This window comes from Calliopsis andreniformis, chromosome 3 (assembly GCF_051401765.1).
Source record: "Calliopsis andreniformis isolate RMS-2024a chromosome 3, iyCalAndr_principal, whole genome shotgun sequence".
Taxonomy (NCBI): Eukaryota; Metazoa; Arthropoda; class Insecta; order Hymenoptera; family Andrenidae; genus Calliopsis; species Calliopsis andreniformis.
The window spans coordinates 8,037,741-8,060,225 of record NC_135064.1 but is presented as its reverse complement, the minus strand read 5'-3'; the positions used below and the strand labels follow the sequence as shown (position 1 = coordinate 8,060,225).

General features: G+C 31.9%; 2 protein-coding genes across 2 annotated transcripts; one reads left to right on the top strand and one right to left on the bottom strand.

Moving 5' to 3' along the window:
* The first annotated feature begins 33 nt into the window (after positions 1 to 33).
* Positions 34 to 8,271, top strand: LOC143189052 (mitoferrin-1). The gene is made up of 6 exons (XM_076393682.1): positions 34 to 163; positions 2,209 to 2,491; positions 2,670 to 2,894; positions 3,364 to 3,571; positions 4,674 to 4,860; positions 8,141 to 8,271. Exons 1-5 carry the CDS (start codon positions 47 to 49, stop codon positions 4,858 to 4,860), a joined length of 1,020 nt encoding a protein of 339 aa, XP_076249797.1. The 5' UTR covers positions 34 to 46; the 3' UTR covers positions 8,141 to 8,271.
* A 2,299-nt stretch (positions 8,272 to 10,570) lies between these two features.
* On the bottom strand, positions 10,571 to 18,059 carry LOC143177268 (uncharacterized). The gene is made up of 8 exons (XM_076375132.1): positions 18,018 to 18,059; positions 17,661 to 17,791; positions 15,383 to 15,438; positions 12,678 to 12,944; positions 11,643 to 11,845; positions 11,169 to 11,371; positions 10,925 to 11,102; positions 10,571 to 10,840 (listed from the first exon to the last, which is right to left on the bottom strand). The coding sequence occupies exons 1-8, from the start codon at positions 18,057 to 18,059 to the stop codon at positions 10,571 to 10,573; spliced, it is 1,350 nt and encodes a 449-aa protein (XP_076231247.1).
* Positions 18,060 to 22,485: the final 4,426 nt, after the last annotated feature.

Genomic DNA, 22,485 nt, shown 5'->3' with positions numbered 1-22,485 from the left:
CTTTAAAGCCGTGAACTGGAATTTGCTTTGACGCGAGTTGAAAAACATGAATACGGATATATACGAAAGCTTGCCCACGTCTTCCGTGTTTGTACACATGACAGCAGGTGCATTCGCTGGAATTATGGAACACTGCGTAATGTACCCGATTGACAGTGTCAAGGTAATACTACCTATTTTCTCCGTATTTTTACATCACAATATTTTACATAACCTCAACGAACTCTGACACGGATATTCGACCTCGGCTACATTTTAAACAGATTCGATGACATTTAATACCGTGACATTGCAAGTAGCACGGTGTTTGAATCATAAAGAGTTTGACGCTATGACGTTAAGTAATTCGCAGAATTTCCTCGTTTTCCTCATTGAAACTTGAGAATCGGCTGTTGCGTGCGGTCGTTGTAATCTTGAGTAAATAACGAAGTACTTGTATTTCTGAGATAGCTATGATTTACAAGCGTTTTCTAGAATTCATTTTATATACGCCGATTTTGAGATCTCATGATTGCTTTCGCATTCTCGTGCTACATCATTTCGTAATTATTTCGAGACACTAGCATGTTGCATTAAAAACGAAAGTCAGTCATCATATAATTTAGCAATCATTTTTTTTCGGTGACAATGACTCAGTGAGCTTTTGATAACTATTTTTTAAAGTTATAAATTTGGAAAATTATGCTATAAATTTGTTTATGTAACTGTATATTGATACATATTATGCAAATTGATAGTACTGAATAAAACAAACTTTATGTAAGGAAGGAAATGTATTGCGTTTTGTACAATTCACATAATTATTTTTACTTTATTCTATATATCATGTCATATTAATAGATGCATCTGTTAAAGTTAACTATAAAAAATGACTGAATAATAAGTTTATGGAAGCATTGTTCATAATAAATTGTTGTATAATATTCATACTTGAATGATTTTACACAAAAGGTTGCATATTAAACATGCAAGATTCTCAGAATGAGTTTCAAACATTCATTATATAACATGTGTCTTAAGACTGTTGCAGTAGGTTCTATTTTTGGTCTTCTTTAAGCCTACAATCTATATCAGTATTTACTTTCTCATTAAATCATTGAAACATGTATCTTTGATAGAACTTAAGTAACATAGAACATAACAATGTAATATATCGTTTAAATAATGTATTATATAATTAGTAAGTTGAGTTCAATGACCTAGAATTCTGTGTCATTTGCAGTACATTATCATTTATGTAATTGTTTCCATTATTATGAATTATCTATATGACATGTTCTTTGAAAATTATTAGTTAGTCATACTTTAGACATCAGAATACTTGCAAGTCATGATATTTAAGGCTATCTTGACAGCCAAGTATCTTTTTATCATCAGGAAATAATCAGTAAAAATTTATAATACTATTATACACTTTTCATTCATATATATTTCTTCATATGATTACAATCTTGAATTAATTGTACATATAGAATGCTTCAGACAACAAACATGAATTTAATAAGGTTGATAATATTCACAAAATAAAAAAAAGAGCTTAATAAAAATAAATTAGGTATCTATTTTGAATGGTTTATTAGTTTTTAGATGTTTTGCATGATTACAAGTATTAGAAACCAAAACTTAAAATTATTCTTTATGTTAAACTCCATTTAAGTAATATTATGTGAAATGCTTATAAGCATTATGTACTGGTATGTTTCTAATATAAAACATGTATAGAAAAGTCATCTATTAATATTATATTTAGTTGTAATTTTTTTATGTGTAATTGCTTTTTACCTATAGCAAGTATTATAATGAAAGAAAGAAAAAAATAATAAAAATAATTTAAGAACACATCCTGTATGAACTGAAATGTCTTATACTCAGATTATTCATTGCTCTTAAAGCTTTATATGAAACACATGAGCAGGACATACTTAAAGCAACTAAATATTGGATAAACCATTAAGTAATTAAATACAAACGTAATAAGATTGGCAATTTAATAATATTATGAAAGTTTGTAAGATATTTTTCCTCTGACATAGAATATGTAAAAGTTAATTATTTTATAAATCTGTATATATTACAAATATTTCTTTTCCTTTAGTTTTATTAACTACTGAAATTTGTACCTATACTTTTGAATAAAATTATGGTATTAATTAAAAATATCATTTACTTGACTTATTTACACGTATATGGTTTTTTCTATGTATTTAGACAAGAATGCAAGCACTGGTACCAGGGCCAGGTGGTGGAGGAGGAGTAAGAGAAGTTTTAACTAAAATGGTACGACAAGAAGGTGTTTTAAGACCAATTCGTGGTATGAGTGTAATGGTAGTGGGAGCTGGTCCTGCACATGCACTATACTTTTCATGCTATGAATTCATTAAAAATAAGCTATTAAGTTCAAGGGGTCCTCCTGAATTAAATATGATGGTCTATGGAATGGCTGGTTCTGTGGCCACACTTCTTCATGATGGTGTGATGAATCCAGCAGAAGGTAAAAAGCCTTTAATTGATTTACAATACAATATGTATACCCTTTTTATATATATTACTATTGCATGTGTTATATGAAATGGAGAATGTATTTTCATTCTTGGGAAATCTGGCTTGCTAAATATTATTCACAATTTTTAGAATCATATCCAATGAAGAATAAAATTATCTTGTTTCAGTGGTTAAACAACGATTACAAATGTATAACTCTCCATATCGAAATGTTTTAACATGTATAAAGAATGTCTACCGAGAAGAAGGTGCATATGCATTCTATAGAAGTTATACGACTCAGCTGACCATGAATGTACCCTTCCAAGTAATTCATTTTATTACTTATGAAGTTGCACAAAGCTACACAAATCCAGAGCATACTTATCATCCTGCAGCACATATGAAATCTGGTATGTATATATGTATTCTTTTTCCAACAACAGTATTACAACTGATTTCAAATAGATTAACATTTTGACGACTGGTGACGTTAGTATACCATTTTGAAAGTTAAATGTCGTACCTCATGACATAATACTCTGTCTTCATTGAAAGTTGAATTTTTTTCTGAATTTATGCTTAATGTTGAATTATGCTACTATAATACATAATCATGCTTACTATAATATAGAATCTACTGTTATATTGTATATCAAGTAATTGTTGTTTTAATCGTAATTTTTCATAGTTTAAAAATTATAGTTTTTTATATTTGTAAATACTAACATGATTTTACATACAGTTTTTACTTAAAATAATGGACTCCAAAACATGAAGCTTCAGCACAAAATACAGTCTCAAAAATGTTAATCTACTAAGTAATAAACTGTTTCTGAAAATCTGTATAGAAATGAAAATTTATAAGTATGACAATTGTAGGTGCATTAGCAGGAGCTATTGCTGCTGCATTAACAACTCCTTTGGACGTTTGTAAAACACTTTTAAATACACAAAATGGTATACGAGCTTATGGTATGGTAGATGCTTTTCAGAAAGTCTATAAATACGGTGGAATACGTGGTTATTTCCGTGGTTTATATGCTCGTGTTTTGTATCAAATGCCTGCGACTACTATTTGTTGGTCAACGTAAGTATATAATATAACGAAATTAAAAATTCTAAATATAATATTAACCCTTTGCGGTCCTGTGTCGAGTTTACTCGACGCTGCATTTTGTCCTAGCCGGTCCTATACTAAGTCTGACTCAACTAAATCGAAAGTAAACAAATGAACGCGGACTATATGGAACAAAACAGCGAAAGTAAGGCTACGGTTACAGTGGATGCGTTTTCTGAGAGAAATTCAGACGTATTCGTCAGAAAATGCATCCACTGTAACGGCAGCCTAACATGGACTGCAAAAGGTTAAAGTAACCACATAATTTTATCTATGGATATTACAGAACATTTTGTTCACTGTAAATGAATTTACATGCAGTGTAATATATTTCAAAAACATGTTTTAATTTAGCTGTAACTTAATTTATAACGATTAATTCCATTCATTATGTAATTTAATTCGTTAATTCAAAAGTGGCAATGTTTAAGAATAGATTTAATTTTAATTTGAGTATAAAATTTACATATTTGTATCAAACGTACAGATATTTATGTTTAGTACTTAATGATTTTTTTTATAAATCATTCTGATAGATTGATTAAAGTCGTTTGGGGTAATAATAAATATTTTATATATTTTCCATTATCTGTAATATGTCTCAGACAAATTTATCGAATTGCGTTTTCTGATGTAAATAAGTTTATAATTTTTTTTATTCTACTTCTTTTTATTCCATGTAATAAGGTCAAGTAAAAAGTAGAAAACTATTTTTAACATTGTTTTTTGAAATGCAAAAATAAGTTTCTTTGTCCTCCATAGGAGAACTTGCAAAAAAATCTTTAACTCTAAACTATTTTGCAATTTTAGCCCTTTATAGTAAACTTCTATTCATTCGATCTATTATAGTATGTTTGTGATGAACAATTGTGGTTTTGCTGTGAAAAAAATACTTCAATTATTTGTACAGTGAATGTAAATGTATCAGAGAATAAGTAATTAATACAGTTCAAATATGTATACTTAGAATTGCTCTAATTTTCTACCATGAAGAGTTAAATGTATAATTGATTATATGGATATCGTTTATGATACAGTCATTTTAATGACATTTTTTCTACAAACCGTCTAGATACGAATTTTTGAAATACATGTTCCATGAGAAACAAGATGATGGATATAGTGGACCAGAAGCTGAAAATGACACAAGCGGAACAACTCAGAACCAAACTACTTCTAGGTCTAGTCGTTTCCAAGGCATTGGATACCTTAACAAAACCGCCCCCACCTCAGTGCTACTCGATGTGACTACAAGTTAGGTATTTTTGAATCTTTTAATATGTCATCTTTACATTAAAAAGACATTGTTGGATGAGGAACAAGCGTCCGTTTTTCGTATTTCGAGAGTTTATCGATGACGAGTGATATTTTGTTAATTCATCTGTTACTATGGTATTATTACATGTGTATAATAATTCATAAAGGATGAAGTACATACCATCAGAAATTCATCTGTGAGCCAAGTGCAGGACGCAGGCTCGTCAGTATAGAAGATATGCCAGAAAATCTTCTAATTTACTTCTTTCTTAGTATGTACTTCTTTCAAATAACATATTACCAACTACGATATGATAATTGCATTTTTTTAAAAAGAAAAAAGCAAAGTCGAAAAGAGTTAGAACACGATATTTCACAAAATTAATGCATTATCATCAAAAACGAAACATCAATTATTAAAAATATGAAATTGAAAGCAGAGAAAGTGACATAATATAATCACTAGGCAAAAATATTCTTATTTTGTTTTGTTTGATATTACAAAATCTGAATATTTAGCTTATTATGTTAAAAGGAATCATTATTAACTCATCGTACGTCGGCAAAAATTAAACTGTGCAGAGTGCCTGTAATGATGATTATTTCACCTGCTTATACGATTTAATATTTCTACACAGCTCAATATATTCTATTACACACATTACACTTATTTACTCACACTACAAATAAAAAGTATCGATTAAAAAATTCCGTTATATAACGATATCGACGTACAATGTGTTAATATATTACTAAAAAAATAAAATGAAATCGACAATGAGCAATATCATAATTCAAAAGTAAACATTTTTCAATAATAACACTGCTATTATCTACTATTCTACTGTATTACTTACATATAACTTCAAAAATTTATCATGAAAGTTGAATAAACATTCATTATTTTGAGGATATAATAAATGTTGGAACCATCAAGGAATTTTATGTGAACTTTATTCAATTTATTTATAAAACAATTATGTATTTTTTGTTATACACTAATTTATACATTAGCCTATTTGTATGGACCTATTTCTGACGCTCACAAAATATTTAAAGTATAAAGGAAAATTAAAACATAATGAATTCATTAGAGTGAGTCATATTTAATTTTGAGTCGAAAAATATGTAATGTACGTATTTTGTACAAAAAGAAAACTGTTAAGAATATTTCACTTGAATACAGTAAAATTATATTGAAGAAGTTATGAAAACGAAAAAAATGTAATACGAGCATTTTTTAAAACATTAGGTTTAAAGAAAAGAAACGTGCTTCACTTGAATACTGAACTAGATTATGTAGTATATACAATATTGTACTATATACTTAGGTTAAAAATGAAAACAGTGGAAAGCATGGAAAAAATTAATGAAGTGAATGTAGTATAATTAAGTCAACATAATTGAAAGATAATTCCTGACTTACAAATTCACTATTAAAAATGTTCATATGCTTTGGACAAAAGTGTGAAATTTTAGTATTTGATATTTATATGAACTATCATACACGCTCTAAGTTTAAGCAAATTGTAAATTTATTACGGTATAATGTCAGTTTTGAAATAAAAAAAAATCTATAAGTTTTGCGTAAAGAAAAATAGAATTTAGATGAATACAAAACGAAAATTATTCGCTACAGTAAACTGTTTAGACCAACTGCGAATGGTGTAAAGTAATTATTTTGTAGAGCAATGTAGATAAGTTAATGTTACTCGAGTATGTACAGTACGAAGAAACAGATTAGAAAAGGAAAATGGCAATGTTATTGTACGATAGGTACAATTCGTCTTGATTACCCAAGTACAAATTAAGAATTGCTCCTTAGTCAGTTTGTAATATAAACGACATTGCATCTAAGCCTTATGACGTACCACAATATTGCTTCCTATGGCTGTGATTACTGGGTCATTTGATGTTGACTTTAAGAGGGAGTAATATCATGTGTGAACTCATATTTCACGCCATATTTATTTATTATTACGACACTGTAATACTTATTCATCGTTACCGATATATCATTATTTGATACTGTAACATACATCGATGCATCTTAATGTGCGTAAAAAAGTGTACGCGAAGACGCTCTTTTACAAATATTTTTTTATAGATACATCACGATAATAATATATGTACTATTTTTCTTAAAAAACATTCAAATTATTTCTACGCTGCGAAAATTCGATCTTTTGTAAAAATTTTATGGTAAAATTTGGCAGCTAGATTTTTATTGACACACTGCATATTTGTGCATACACTCACATACATATATGCGATATATGTATAAAGAATATCCTAAGTGTACCAAATGAATAAACACAGCACTATGTGTTCAAATGATCTTGTCCGGTGTATAATGGACGCACTTATTGCGTTTAGCGTGGTTTTTTTAATTCGATTGTCGCGCAAAATTTCTCATGTATATTTCTTTTTAAGTGTTTAAATAAATACTCACATTGTGTATTGTAAAAACTAATACATACAGACCGTTCGGTTTCTATTGATGTTCAGTTCCAAGCATGAATAAATGTTCCGTGGAGAACACAATAATCAGTCAATTCCCATGGCTTATTTATTCGAAAACTTGAACAAAATCATTCGGGAATCAATTTCATTCGCAGAGCATTTTCTGCCTTCTGAAGTCGACTAATCTTTTAATTATTAATTTGTATGAAAAGTAATGCTCCCACTGGTATTATTACATAAGTTAATAATGATAGCACACAAAAGTAATTGAGCAACATACGATAAGGCGTATTGTAATATTGTAAGGTCAATGTAAATAAAACGATTCTATAAAGTATGAAAACCATACATGACGAATATTTTCTCTTGCCTACTATATCGATAAAAGGAATTCTTGGAAAATAAAATAAACATACAAACATCGCGATTTATAGTCTCACTTCATAGTTGTGTTATATCAAAAATTTGTTGTAAACCTATTTTTTAAAATTTATTTAATTTTCGTGTTTCTTTCGCTCAGATTATTAAGAAATAAAATTAAAACATGTCACGAGGCGGGATTTGCGATACTCGTTGCCAATCGTTTCACATTGCAATGATAAAAAAGGAAGAATCTTTACGCATTAAATGGTTTCTGAAAAATCAACAAAAATTATTGGAACGTCTTAAAGATCCAAAAATTGCAAAGAAAGTCGAGTTATCACCCACACATGAGCCAAAACGAAAACAACCGAGCGTGGATGTTGTATGCGAACATACTACACATTGAGAGTAATGTTTGTATAGTTTAAGAATTAAGTGTAATCTCCTATTTTGTAGATACATTTAAAACCGTTGCCTAATTGGAGGCCAATGGAACCTGATGGTACTATCAATATAGACATTATGAAACCAATTGAACCAGCAGTGAGAGCACTTTTGTATGAAAACGAACCAAGTTTCATTGCCGCAGATAATTATATTCACGAAAGGTTTCGTATGCAACAATAATATTTTCGCAAACGCAACGAAAATAAATTATACAAATTATTTGATTGTTTTCAAGAATATTCAATTTTTTATTATTTCTAATATGTAGGGGGAGTTACCCTAGCGTCGGATGGCACCTAGAATCGGACATTAGCTATATCTTTAAAAAATGAAACGTGACCAAGCTGCCAAACTGCAAAAGTGATAGAGCGGGGAATCTCCTTTTTATTTTTGCAGTTTGGTCACTTTATCACATTTAATTATTTAAAGATATATTTAGCTACTGTGTAGCATTAGGTGTCGTTTAACAAAGTAAAGATATTTGTATCATGTTCTTATTTTTCGCGGTTATTTTAGACTAAAAAAACTTCCAGAAGATCGCCATTATTATCCTGATTGTACAAGCTGGGTATACGGATGGCGATTATCTGATTATCCATCTGCTCCACGAAGCAAAGTTGGAAGGAAGTGTCTTGTAATAAGTGAATTTTATCATCCAAGAATATCCAGTCTCCAGAGAGATCCAGAATGGTATCGTCCACCTCAAAGTACTCCAACACTATGCAATGACGACATAATTTAATATTCTATCTATGAAAAATTAAACCACGTTACTACCATAAAGATTATTATAACATAAGTTGTGACAGCAAGGTAATAGTTTAATCACTATCATTTTTCTAGAACAGGTATTTTGTAAATATTTTTATATAGTCTACTATACATTTTATAGAATTTTTATTTTTTTTTTAAATCAGCTTTTATAATGCAGAATATTTTTAATATTGTAAAAGAAAATATTAAATTATTTTTCAACACATGTATGTATGCATTCACTAATTTTTCATATATCTAAAGATCTATTCATACGATATCTAGAGAGGTACCAGCGTGTAGCTTCGAAGTTCACCCACTAATTTTGTAAACTATAACTATGCAAAGTATGGCTTCTGCGTTATACAATATAAAATACATTATGCGTACAAAATAAACATCTAAAAATTCTTGTAGAATCTGTCTCTCTCGCGTCTGGTATTCATATCTCACTCGTAGTTAATGTTTCACTTTACTTTTTCCCCGTCCCGAGATGAGCAAGTAGAAGAAATAAAACACTTGGGGATTACTATATAGAAAGAACTACCATCACTATCACCCGTGATAACAGTCTAAATATAGTCCCGAATCATGAACCGACATGTCGCTTCGCGTCGGCACCTCTGTATTTGAATAACGCGCCCAGAAGTCGATTGTTCGACTGCTCGTCTACATGCATAGATATTGCAAATTAGAAAATCGTGAAGGCTCATTGTTTTCGTTTATCAAATTGATAGCTGGTTCTGCACTGTAAAACATCGTGTATAGCTGACAAAATTTTGAATACCATATGCTCATCTATGGAATCTTAATTGTAATTTTACCCTATCGGTTAACTAGCACCAATCTGCATAAAGTATAATTTCGTCACGATGAAATAAAAAATTCAAACACGATTTTAATTTATAGATTAGTCGCTATCGTTTGAATTAAAATGAAGCAATTTTTTTCAACAAAATGACAGTGATATGAAGTACAAAATTATAAAACTGTCTATTTTTTCAGATAATAAAAAAGATTTGTAGATATTAATAAGTTTAGTTTGCGCAATAAATGAACAGCTATTTAACAGGTATGTAAAATTTGGAGAATATTTATCAATTCATTCTTGACATATCAGGACAGATAATTAGAAAAACACAGTTTTAGGAAAAATGCGTTTAAACCTCTGTAACTTCGCATTTCTTCGAATTTTTTCATAGGATTTGTTTTAAAATATGCTTAAAATGCCAGTCCATATAATGTGTAAAAAAACTGATTTTTTGAAATTTTAAATGGGTATGTCCTCATAAAGTTTAATGTCCGCAATACCAACATCGTATAGCGTTCTCTTGAAACCATTACTATAACTTCGTCACTTAATCGGATTTTGGTATAAAATTTTGGGAATATGTAGATATTCTTAATGTAACATTATAAGAAAATATAAGTTTAAAAAATCATTTTCTAAACTCCACCAAACGGGAATATCTTCTTAAGAATGAGCAGTTTCTATATTTAACCTTGTGAGCTACCCTATATTAAATTATTTGTTATAAGTTTGATGTTTTAAGAAATTTAAAGAATTATGTCTTTTATTTCGAAATACACAACTTCAACACATGTATACGTTATTTGATAACATAATATACATAACTACTTAACAAAACGACACTTTCTATACATTTCACATTATGAATTTTCTAATCACGTATTTAAATTTTTCGCTTGACTGTTCTCCTTTTTACTCGTATTAGATCTACTCAATCGTTGTAATTTGAATGGCAATAAAAACTGTGCTTGTCCCGGTACAGCATAAAATACAAAATCGATGAATTTCTGGAACTGTTCAATCACATCAGAAAGCTGTTCTTCCAATAATTTCTGTTCTACGTGACAATGAACTATCTCTGCTCTCATTACAGTTAAGACATTGTTCAGGCGATCAATTAATTCGTGAAATCCGTGAATTTGTTTCTATTGACACATAATTTAGTATCAGATTCACTATAAAACAATTTGATTGCAATAGTACGTATAAATGTGATAAGAATATTTTACTTGGAAATGCATATGCATAGCATGTTTTTCTGTACAGCTCCGTAATCGTTCCATACAAAGTAGGTAGATTATATCTACGGTACTTTGCATTTCGAGCTGGTGTTTCTGAATGTATAAATCCATGCTCACTTTTCTTTCGAATTCTTGCATTTCTTTAACCATTTTTACATGCTTTTCTCTGTATGAGATTGTGGGAGATTAATTCTGAGTATCATTTAAACTACACGTGTAAGCTATGATGTACCTCATAATGCTGTTAAAATCGGCAATTATGTTATCTCTCTGAGCAATAAACATTTCCTCGAATTCTTTGTACAGTGATCCTATTACATAAGTCATTTCAAGTCGCATCTTTCGCATCATGTCATGAGTTACGTTCATTCGTTCCTGTACGACCGCTTTCTGCGTGTTTTTGGCATATTCGGCAGCAGCTTTGGCCCATTCAACCTGGAATGTAGTTTTATTAAATCTAATTCTAAACACGCATACTTCAAATAAGATTAACAGTGTTGTAATTGGAATAGCTACGAAAAGTTCTTTCTTAAAAGACATTGAGTATGTAATTTATATAAAAAAGCGAAGACAGTAATGGAGATAATTCAATTGTTCAGTGGCGTTAAGTAGTTACTTAATTCTATTCCAAGGTTTCTAATGTAAATTACATGAAGAATACACATTTGAATAAGTGAAAACAAGGTATTGCTAAAAGAAATGTTACTTTAAGCTGTTTTTCTAATTCCTTTTGCACAGTTTTTATATAATTATCGTATTTTGCGTGTAATTCTTCTGCGTAACGCTCGGCTTCCAATCGTTTTTTTGCTTGGTACATGTGAAACTTTTCTTGCGTTTGTTTCTCAATGCGTTCCCGCAGACTTTCTTCGATTTGCTTTTGAACACGTTGGAGGATGCTTTCGCCTATTTCTAGTGAAATGATTTAAAACTGTAGTTAATCAAATCATCACAATCTTACGATTGTTTTATAAAAACTTGTTCCTACATGTTACATTGAACATATTATATGTGCGGAGTGTTTCCAAACATGTAGGATATTTTTGAAGGATAAATTTTAGACATGAAGACAATGAAAAAAGTTCATGTGCACAAATGCTCGGAAACGTTCGATATTTTATTTACATGCTACTTTGTATAGCGTACAATGTGGTACTCTCTTTAAGGGGGGATAATTACACCTAATATGTCCCTGAAATGTGTCTTATTTGTAGACTCGTTCTACGTTCGGCGTGCATTAGTCAGATCAGGTGCAGGCGCAGGCAACGTTAGTAGAATGAAACAAGTAGATTAAGTCTAGTCAGACACATTTCGCGCGCGCTTCAGGTGTTCTTTTAGCAATTAAGGTAGGAGCACGCTAATATCACGAATCGACGTTTTTCCCTTGTTTGAAATATATTTTATTGTAATATGAAACAATTTGTTATAATATGCAACGTGATAGCGTATGATTTGATTTCATCTGAGCCGATATTAATGTGTTTCTACCTTTAATATTTCAAAGATGAAGCCTCAAACGCAATTTTACTATTCTTCATTTTCGTCGTATTTTAACATGTAGAATCACCTCATAAGACTTCTGTCATATATGTTATCAAATATCATGTGTATACATTCTGCACACATGAAACATAATCTAAAATAGCTGTTAAATCCATTACAATTAAAAAAATATTCATAAACGTCTCTAGCGTAATCAGTCTTTACTGTAACATCCAGTTGTAGCATTGTAATTTAATGTTACCTAATATATTTTGATGCACATCTGCTTTAATAAGTTCATTATGTAATGGCAATGCCTTGTCATCTTGTGTTTTTTCTTCTAGTTCTGGAAAACAGGTCTTCGGCGATTTTAATGGTTCTTTTAAATCCAGTAATGTTTTCGTGTCATAATGACTATATTCGAAGAATGCTTGTGCCAAGGATGGACCAAGATTAGCTCGAATTTTCGATGCAGTTGGCATAGTATTATTCGAGCATATCTTTGCGGTACACACTGAATTTATGTGATCTGTAATAATTTCGTTTAATGCAAGAATGCGATACAAACTTATTTGTGAAGTATGTAAGAATGCCGTAGCTTACGCATTTTTTTCTATCTTTTCACATCTTATATAATATTATGAGAAAATTAAATTGTACCAGAAATTTAACCTTTTCGAACGCATGTGTTGATTATTATAGTAAAAAGGTAAACGACAGATCAAACAAGAAAACAAAAGAAATATTAACAATTTTAAAGGTATAAATTATTAACACATATATATGTATAATTTTATATTTAGCTTAATAATAAAAATTACTATAGTATGTATGGGAAAATATAAATAAACCATTAAATTACAGTGTTCTGAAACTTTTTACTTGGCCTCCGATTGAAATTTAATTCTTCCTTATTCCAGTTCAAATTTTAAAAAGTGTCAATTATTATAGTGATTATTGATTATTATAGTGCATATACGAATATCTATATTTATATAAATATAATCTACTGTTTGTGGTTTTAAATGACGCCAGTAAACATTTGGTGTAGTTTTAAAGAACAATAGACGTATGTTTCAAAAATTTATTTTAATTAACAAGGTCGCTTTTCATATGACTGATTAAGTCTAGCTTGCGACAAGTTACAGGAGCATAAATAAGAATAATGTATTTAAATGTTTCACTCCTTGAAACGCAAAAATTGCGATACTTTCCGCCGATACTGTAAGTAGTTTATAATACGAAATTACGTAGAATTTTTTATTGTTGGTGTTGTGAGAGATACTATTTTTTACGAATAGTATTTCCTCATAATGGGCTAAATTACTAAAACCTTGAAAATATATTTACACTCACTTCAACCAAATAAGTAGGAAAAATGATATTCATTTACAAAAAAATAAAATAAAAATATCAGATATCTGTCAACTTTACAAAAGTTGAAGTACACGCAGAATTAAAATATAACCTGATTTAAATTTAAAATGATTTGAAATAGAATGTCAGTATGTTAGTTTATACCTATATCAAATAAATGGCGCTGCCTAACCGTGATTTCGACACTGGCGGCACCTGCTCGAAGGTCTACTTCACTATACGTATTTGTAGCAGGATGAGTACTAGCTTATTTGAAATTCCCTATACCGATTTTGTCTAGTTCTGATAAATTCAATGCAGATCTCTGTTCCTATTGGTTCACACTTTGGTTCGTACCCTTACATATGTACATATCTTAGAGTACATTCCAAAATTAGCTAAGACTGCTTGCTAATACTGCTGAAACTGAACATTTGAATATTTACTCGTTCCGAAATTACATTCTGTAGTTACAGCATTGACAGAGGATTATAATTCGGAACGAAAATAACGACAATTTTCAGCAGGTTCAAATTTCAAACTGTAACGCGAGTTAAGAGCTATATTTATATTATTCAAGCATAGATGTTTCAATTGAAAATCGGGAGAGTGATGGTACCAATAATTTTATTTATTGTTTATTTATTGTTACTGTGCTTTCTTCTTTAACGAAAAAACATGCGTTTAAATCATGCCTAGACTCCCTCAAGGGAGAGTCCGGTCATCAGCAAGCCACCTTTTGATTGGTTGCCGCCATTTTCATACAAAACTGGTTATTTCTGTGTTACGTTGGCACTATTACAGTGTGTTGTGATAACAGCGTTGATGCTGCTGGGTTACCTACCGTGTTCGATCAAGGTCCAGTTTCAAATCATTTCAATTTGTTATGAAACGTTCATGTTACAGTTGGGCAAAATGTAATCTAATTACTAATTATGTTTTGTTTTTAACGAACATTTTATCATAGAAGAATTAGTCAAGTTGATACAAAAATAAAAATTTCAATAAAAAATTGTAAATTTTTAAAGAAAATAATGAGAGTTTCTGTACCTGTCTATACGACCATGTCCAAGGGCTTCTAATGTAGCCTAGGTTTTCTTCAATTTCGGTAATTCCGAACCTCTCAATATTGCTTGAGGCAGATCGTTAGAAAATTCAAAACCAAGTCAAATCTAATGGCGCTAAAATTCAAATAACGCTTTTGATATTTGCAGAAATGAATAACTTTAGGATACATTTTATAAGTTATAATCACATTAAATAGTTTTTAATGCAAAATATAGGTAGAATTTTATGTATTGTGTTAATTTCTACTATATTTTGTGTTGTATTCATTGTATGTAATAAATGTGTGATAGAAAATCGTAAGCGAGCGGGAACCGATACTACGGCAACTTGAGGATATTCTTGATATTCTTAAAGCTGCGCGCGCAGTTCATTTCGAACAGAATGACACCGTGGCGCGTCGAATGTAGAACTCATTGCAAAGGTAAGTTTTTCACTGTTTTATTTAGTATTATTCTGGAATTTATCAGATTTTAGTATGTTTCGGAGGTAATGCACATGAGATAATTTCGTGTAATTACACAGTGAGGTTATCTTTCACCATACCTTCGAATTGCATGAAACATTCGGGTTTGACTTCCAAACAATAGAAATGTAGATGTCTAAAACATAAACAATGTTGAAAATGTGCTAAAAAGTAGATCATAACAGAATTTTATCATTATTTTTTAGTTATTTTTATGGATTTATTGTTTCTGCTTTTGCCTGACTGTATTAGAAGAATGCGTTTTGTAAACATTCGAAACGTTCAGCGGCTTTCTGAGTATTCAGAACAATGCAATTTAGAACGATGGCAGAGTTCCCCTATCTAAGAACTACTTTGCGAGCTACCTGATAACGATGAAAGGTTGTTATTTGTTCGGTGGGCAGGAGAGATATAAGATGTCTTCGCCACATTACATTAGGCAACTTTTGGTCGAACAACAGAGTTGATCAATCTTAAGTTGACCAAAATTGTCGTTTCAACTTGTTTCAAACTGTGTTTACACGGACAATTTTATCTACATTTTTTCATAACTTTACCTACATATTTTTATTATATTTATATTCTATAATTATCTAATTTTTTCTAACATTTGCATATTTTTTTAATTAAAAATGCATTCTTCGTGATTTTTTTCTACTTGTCGTTATGAGTTAATATATTTATATCTTCCTTTGAATTATTTTTTTATCGAATTATTGAATGGAATTAATATTTTTTTGTAGAATATTTCGGATTTGTATAGCACATTTGTATTTATGTAAATATATTCATGTATTTTAAATTTGTGTTCCTTATCTGTTACAGATTTTTTTATTATAATTGATTTCATCACGACGCGTTGGAATGTGAAGATAAATGTAAGTTTTGTTTTATTTTTCTGAAATTTCAAACAGGTACAATTTAGGAACTAAGCTTGTAAATTTAGAGTAAGTAAATTTAAAGTGGAATACGAGTGACTGTTGTAACTCTACTGGCGTAGCATTATTATACTTGCAATTCAAAACATTCTATATTCCCTCTTTACTTAAATTTACCGTCATTCGCCAGTAGAGGACGCTGGAATCAGCTTTAAACTTCTAGATCGGTAAGGCAGTTGGACATAGAAGACCATTAGGTGATGTGTCTATTTGAATATTTCTACCACAGACGAGGTTACTCTCGTTTTTATTCAATATTTGTTATCTAAATGAAACAAAAATTTGAAAATAGAATCTTAATTTTGTGAATATAAATTTATGCGAATATACATAGAGAAACGCCCATATAAATTTTACTTTAAATGTGAACATTTTTTTTGAAGGGCGCGAAATTTTAAATGGTTTCATTGTTTGAAATTATTATGAAATCTGAATAATGCATACTCCATGGAAATATAATTTTGCATCGGTAATCAAAATACAGACATTATCGACTATTTCGAGATAAAATTTGTCTTCTTGGGTTATTCAGGGCGGTAGTATCTTATTATGAAAATACAGTTATGATTAGTAAATTGTAAATTCAGAAACAATATTACTTTAACTGTTTTACATGCAATAGCAAGTGTAAGCAGTAGTTGTACGACTTACACTGTAATATATATGTATAGTAACGTTAATACAATTGGCAAGGTTTTTAACGTAGATGCATGTATGTACTTGGTTCTGGTAGACAGCATGTCAGACTAATTCCCAGTTATCGATTCCACGCATACGTGGAAACGCACCGTTGTGTTGCATTCGGTAGGGTGGGTAAACCGTGTATATTTCTTCCACGCCACTTCATCAAAATATGTTACGAGAAATAGCAACTGTGATCAAAATTTTCAATTATACAAATCCGTGAAATTTCAATCGAGTTTCCTCAAACAAATCATGATGTGCCTTTATAAAGAACATTACGTTTTATAACTGAATCTGATTAAATTATGATCCAACTTTAACTCAAGTTAGTCTGAATTTAAATTCTAATTCGAATATGACACAAATGTAGGTAACTAGTAACTAATTCCAAGTTAAACTCAATCATATCGTGACCAGGATGTAATCCAAATTTAAAAATTATAGTTTTATAAAATCATTTTCCTAAAGTATAATTTTTACGATTCCTCTAGATAAAAGTAGTCATAACCCAGATTCAATCCATGAAAACAATTTCATCGTTCAAGATAAGAGCATTTGAATTACACGTAGAAATAGAATATTGTTCCATTGAATATTCAGTACTCTTTCCACTCGATGTTCCGCTCAATTTCCGCAACTGTAGAAAAAGCCTGACCCCCTAATCATCTTCACCAGCGCCCAAAGACCCAATTTTTTGACCCGCTTTCACGATCTTCCCCGAACTGTTCTATTTTACCTAGCATCAAACGTTGATGTAACAGTCGTCCTTAATAATGTGTCCCGCACCACCGAAGTATTCGCGATTCCAATGTGACCGGCCAAATTTTGGAGATCATCCTTGTGTGTCGACGACGATCTAGCCGGTGGCTATGTACGTACTAGGGTCGTATTATACACACGATACACCTATAATTGCACGTAGGGCAGCTTCGTCGTAACGCTTCGTGGATCGATAGCTGGGAAATGGCCGGAAGCCAAGTCCGACGACGTCGTTTCGAGTTTTGCCGTTGTCACCGTATGGGACCTAACCCCTTTCTTGAATGTCCCACTTGTATCGGTCACCTCCCCAACGTGGAGACCCCCTCTATCTTACTTTCATTTCGTTCTTGTGTAAGAAAGTCGCCCTCCTCGTCATTCCTTCGATTGATCGGTTCGGTATGAATGAAGGAGTTGGCATTAAGGACGCTAAATCTATTCCACGAATCTTTCTAGGTCTCGCCAATCAACCGTTCTCTCTTCGATTTCCTGAACGTCTGTTATCGTTCTCATTCAAATTGTTCTATTTTCTTGGAATCTTTTTCAACGTTGAACGAGAAGAACACATGTTTGAAGATATACTAGAAATTAAGTAGGGTTCGTGTGTTTTTCTTGTTGCCTCTCTGTTGTATTAATTATGACGGTAGGAGGCCGGCTTAGATACAGCAGTTTTTTCACCTGCCCCTCGAGATGTTATTGTTTGTCTTTCTTTATACGTTCAATCATTGATGCTCGAATCGTGATCCGGGTTGCGCAATAGGCGCAACGCGGGGTGCCATTTATCCCAGGTTCTTTGAATCCTCAAGGGTGGCTTCGGAAAACACCCCCTGGCTGGAATAGCGATATCGAAATATGATGCTATGTTTGACCAGCGGGGGTGCATCTGAGAATAATACACGCATTGTTTCTTTTTACTTTCGTCGCTGCTCGCCGTTTATTTGCTTAATTACAAGCAGATCCCTGCTGCTTATATTAATACAAAGTACCATTACCTACTGAAGAGATTGGTTTGCTCGCGAACTTTGAGGGACGGAATGCTTTCCGAAGAAACTTGTAACTTTAACTGTGGTACTAGTGAATTCTGACGCAATTTAGTTTCTTCATGTATAACTATTTTGCATAATTAGCCATTAGTTAGAGGAGTTACAGATTATTTATGCTAATTCTTCCTTTTATGTTTGATGTAGAAAGTATCTATGAATAATAGTGCTACAAACTATTTTTCATAATGCTAATTCAAGTGGGGGTCAATGTTCTCTTTTTATTTACTTTCAACTATTGACATTCAGTTGCCAAATTCGAAACATATTATTATTATTATTAACTATCTGTATACTGTGTTAAGATATTAAATATTTGCTATGCGAGTGTGACATAATGTGTCTTACAAATTTCTATTAGAAAATATTTTACAGTTACGTAAAGAGAACGAATTTGTTGCGACGTAAATACACATATAAGAACGTCTATGAGGCTACACGTCGGTAGTTAAGGGATAAAAGAATATTTTATTGTGATTGTAAATATTGAAAAAAGATCTTTTTCTAGAAATTATAAAAAATATATCCTTGAAGTTTCTCACGCAGATTTATTCATATATGAAGTATACTTCGGAATTTCATTGGCACAATTTCAAGTGCCAAATTTATTTGAAGTGGAAAATTTTCAAAGAAATTCAAAAATGATTTTTTGAATTAAATCAGAAGAACAGTATTTTAAAAATCAAAAATTGATTTTTTTACAAAATATATATAAGCGTGAACAATTTGAAATGTTAATATCAAATTTGTGCAGTATGTTTGTTATATTGCAATTTCTATTCTGCAATATGACTGCAATTGGCTCTCAAGGAAACACTGAGGGTAGTTTGTAAAAAATATGACAAAATTAATATCACATCTTTGTCTTGTTAGAAACAGATATTTTAACAAAATTTTTGTTTAACGTTTTTTACTTTAATGTTTAAATTTAATGTTTTGTTAAAAATTTATGTTTTGTTTTTGTTTAAAACTAAGTATAGTGAGGTTTTACGAAATGCATTAGACATTTTACGAAAAATAGAGATAATTATTATAAAAAATGTATTTTATATATTTCGTTAATTTATTTTAGTACTAAGATTACCGAAATTTGTTTGTTAAATGTTATTAGAATTCTAAGACAACATCATTAATTTTAAAAGTTTAATTTCCATCAACTTGAAAAATATAGTTACAAAGAAATCGTGTCTAATGTTTCGTGCGTATTTTTTTCGTACATTGAAGGTAACTCTACTTTTTTATGTAATTCATAATGAAGTTAACAGATATAAATTTGACACCTTTCACTCAACGAATAAGAACAGGACTCTAGTCTGGAATTTGTTTTATAACATATATATATTGCAAATATATAAATAGCTTAAAAATTTCCCTAAAAATTCTGTTCCATTGGACTCTTCTATAGAAAATACCCCTTAATAACAGTAACCCTGAGGAAGTAAGAACACAAAAAAATCCGACGCATTCAGTGCGATACCATGGTCATAGTTGCAAAAACATCAAAGATGCCGAAGGACTCGTCGGTCTTTCTGTTTCGTAGAAAGTAACCGTAACATTCTAAAGAGTTCTCCCCCTCCCTGGTTTTGTAGGGGAGAATTTCTTATCCTGCAGATCTAAAAGGCGACGGCTGGTCATGCAGGAGAAGAAAGGTGGATCGTGGCGCGTGCCACGCGAAGGGTGACCACACGGTGGATCCTTTATTTTGTAGAAGATTGTTCCACGTGACACGAGCGTCCACGTATTCCTTTCACCATGTACAATGGGGGTCGTATTCGTAGAACGTATCACCTCCCAAGCTAAGGGTAACGGGCACCGTAAATGATCCATGAACGCAGCTGCATGTGTCTTTCCACGAACTTTCTCCCTTTAACGTGTGAATCGCCTCCTTCTTGTAAATCCCACATCTCTGTACGTAAATCTTACGTAAATTTCGATCTAGAATATTTCAAACAATTCTGGAGACAAATTTTATTTATGCTGACATAGGATTCAACAATATGAAGATAAGAGGACTCTAGAGGGCAGCGCCGCGCCGCAGTTAACGTAACAGATTAATGAACCCGACGCAAGGAGAAAAGACCAGTCTGCTGCGTGGCGGGTGATCATGCATTGTTACTACTTATCGAGTAGCTTATTGTGTTACTTGGCCAGGGAGCAACTAAAAAGAAAGAAACGCTCAGAAGAACAGTATTTATAAAAGTCCATGATTGGGCTGATCACTGTTGATCGCGAGCCAACAATTATCAAGCTCAATCCTCAGTCCTCAGTTCATATAGTGCTGCTATACCAACATATTACAACATACAATAATGTATTGTGATGCGATTTTATTATATAAAAGGAAAAGGAAAGGACTTATACAGAAATATACAAACGTATAAGTCCTTTAAAATGAATACTGTAACTCCAGCATTTTAGCTAAACGCTTTGAACGCATTTCGAGACAGATTGTCTCCGATATAAATCACCTATCAATTAATTGTCCAAGAGGATGGGAGAGGACTGTCCGTAGGTCAAGCACGTGAGCGCGGCGATTTCCTAGAGCGGCGTAGAAGAAAGGGAAAAGAAAGGAGGCATAGAAGAGAGCCAAAGCGGATCGCGGGGAGCCGCAACAACAAGTTGCAACCACCTGGCGAGGGTGATGCCGGCCACCCAGTGGCCTCCAGGTGCTCTTGAAGCCCCCTGTCTCGTCCCGCATGCCTGCTGTTAACGCCAACAACGTCACAGCCAGCTCAGGGAAGACTGGCGACAAGGCAGACTGATCTTGAAGAGACGTGGTCGCCGCCAGCATCTCTCTCTCGTCCTCTTTCGTCGCGCAGAGGGTAACGGTATCGTTCTGGAACACACGCGAATCAACGTTCCAAAATCGATACGTACATCTGCCGCAACGTGGAGTCTATTGACTCCACGCTGCCGCCTCTCTAAGCATCTCCAAGGCGACTGTGACGAAGGAAGGAACGAGCCGCGTTTCCTGTTCTCGTTTTAACGAAATTTGATAGGAAAAGTGACTGCTCGACCGACAACTCTACGTTTTATCAGTATTGTAGGGTTTTACGGGTGACCAGAACTATTTCCGCGGCATCAAGTGTTTGCTCCCAAACGAGTGGACATCTTTGTGGAAGACTCGATCCTTATGCTGGTCTTTCAGGTTTCTGCGACATAGTAGACTTCTCTGGCTATTGTTTGGAAAAGGAAAGGGTGATTTACCACTAAAGTTAAAGATATGCTGTATGTTACTGTGCTTGTGATTTATTGTCGGCCTTAGACGACAATTTTGATTCCTATAGTCTGACAGTCCGAAAATGGTTTAATTAGTCGCTGTTTTTTTTTTCAAGTATGAAAATGATAGGATGATGCATATTATATTGGAAATTGAGCAGCGTGGCGTTTCTCTGCTTTAGGTAAAAGATTCCAAAGTTTAAGAAAAGATTATTGTTCACTAGATATTGATGGAATGTATACATATGAGGGGATACGTAATTGAATAAAAAGGAAAAAGATTAAAAATTGTATAACTCACATACCCTCAACAGTAGTCTTATATGCATTGATTCAATGATTTGTTGTTGAGAAAACACGTTTAAATAAATGTAAGAGAAACATATTTTTATTCATGTACATTAGACAAATTTAGTTGATTATATTGAAGCCTATTTTTTTTGTACTATGTATCCAAAGGTTTTAGTTAATGTGATATTATTCAGTTATTTCAATAAGTGTGAATATTATACAATTATCTCTTGAAACAAACGCTAAAAATTTGGT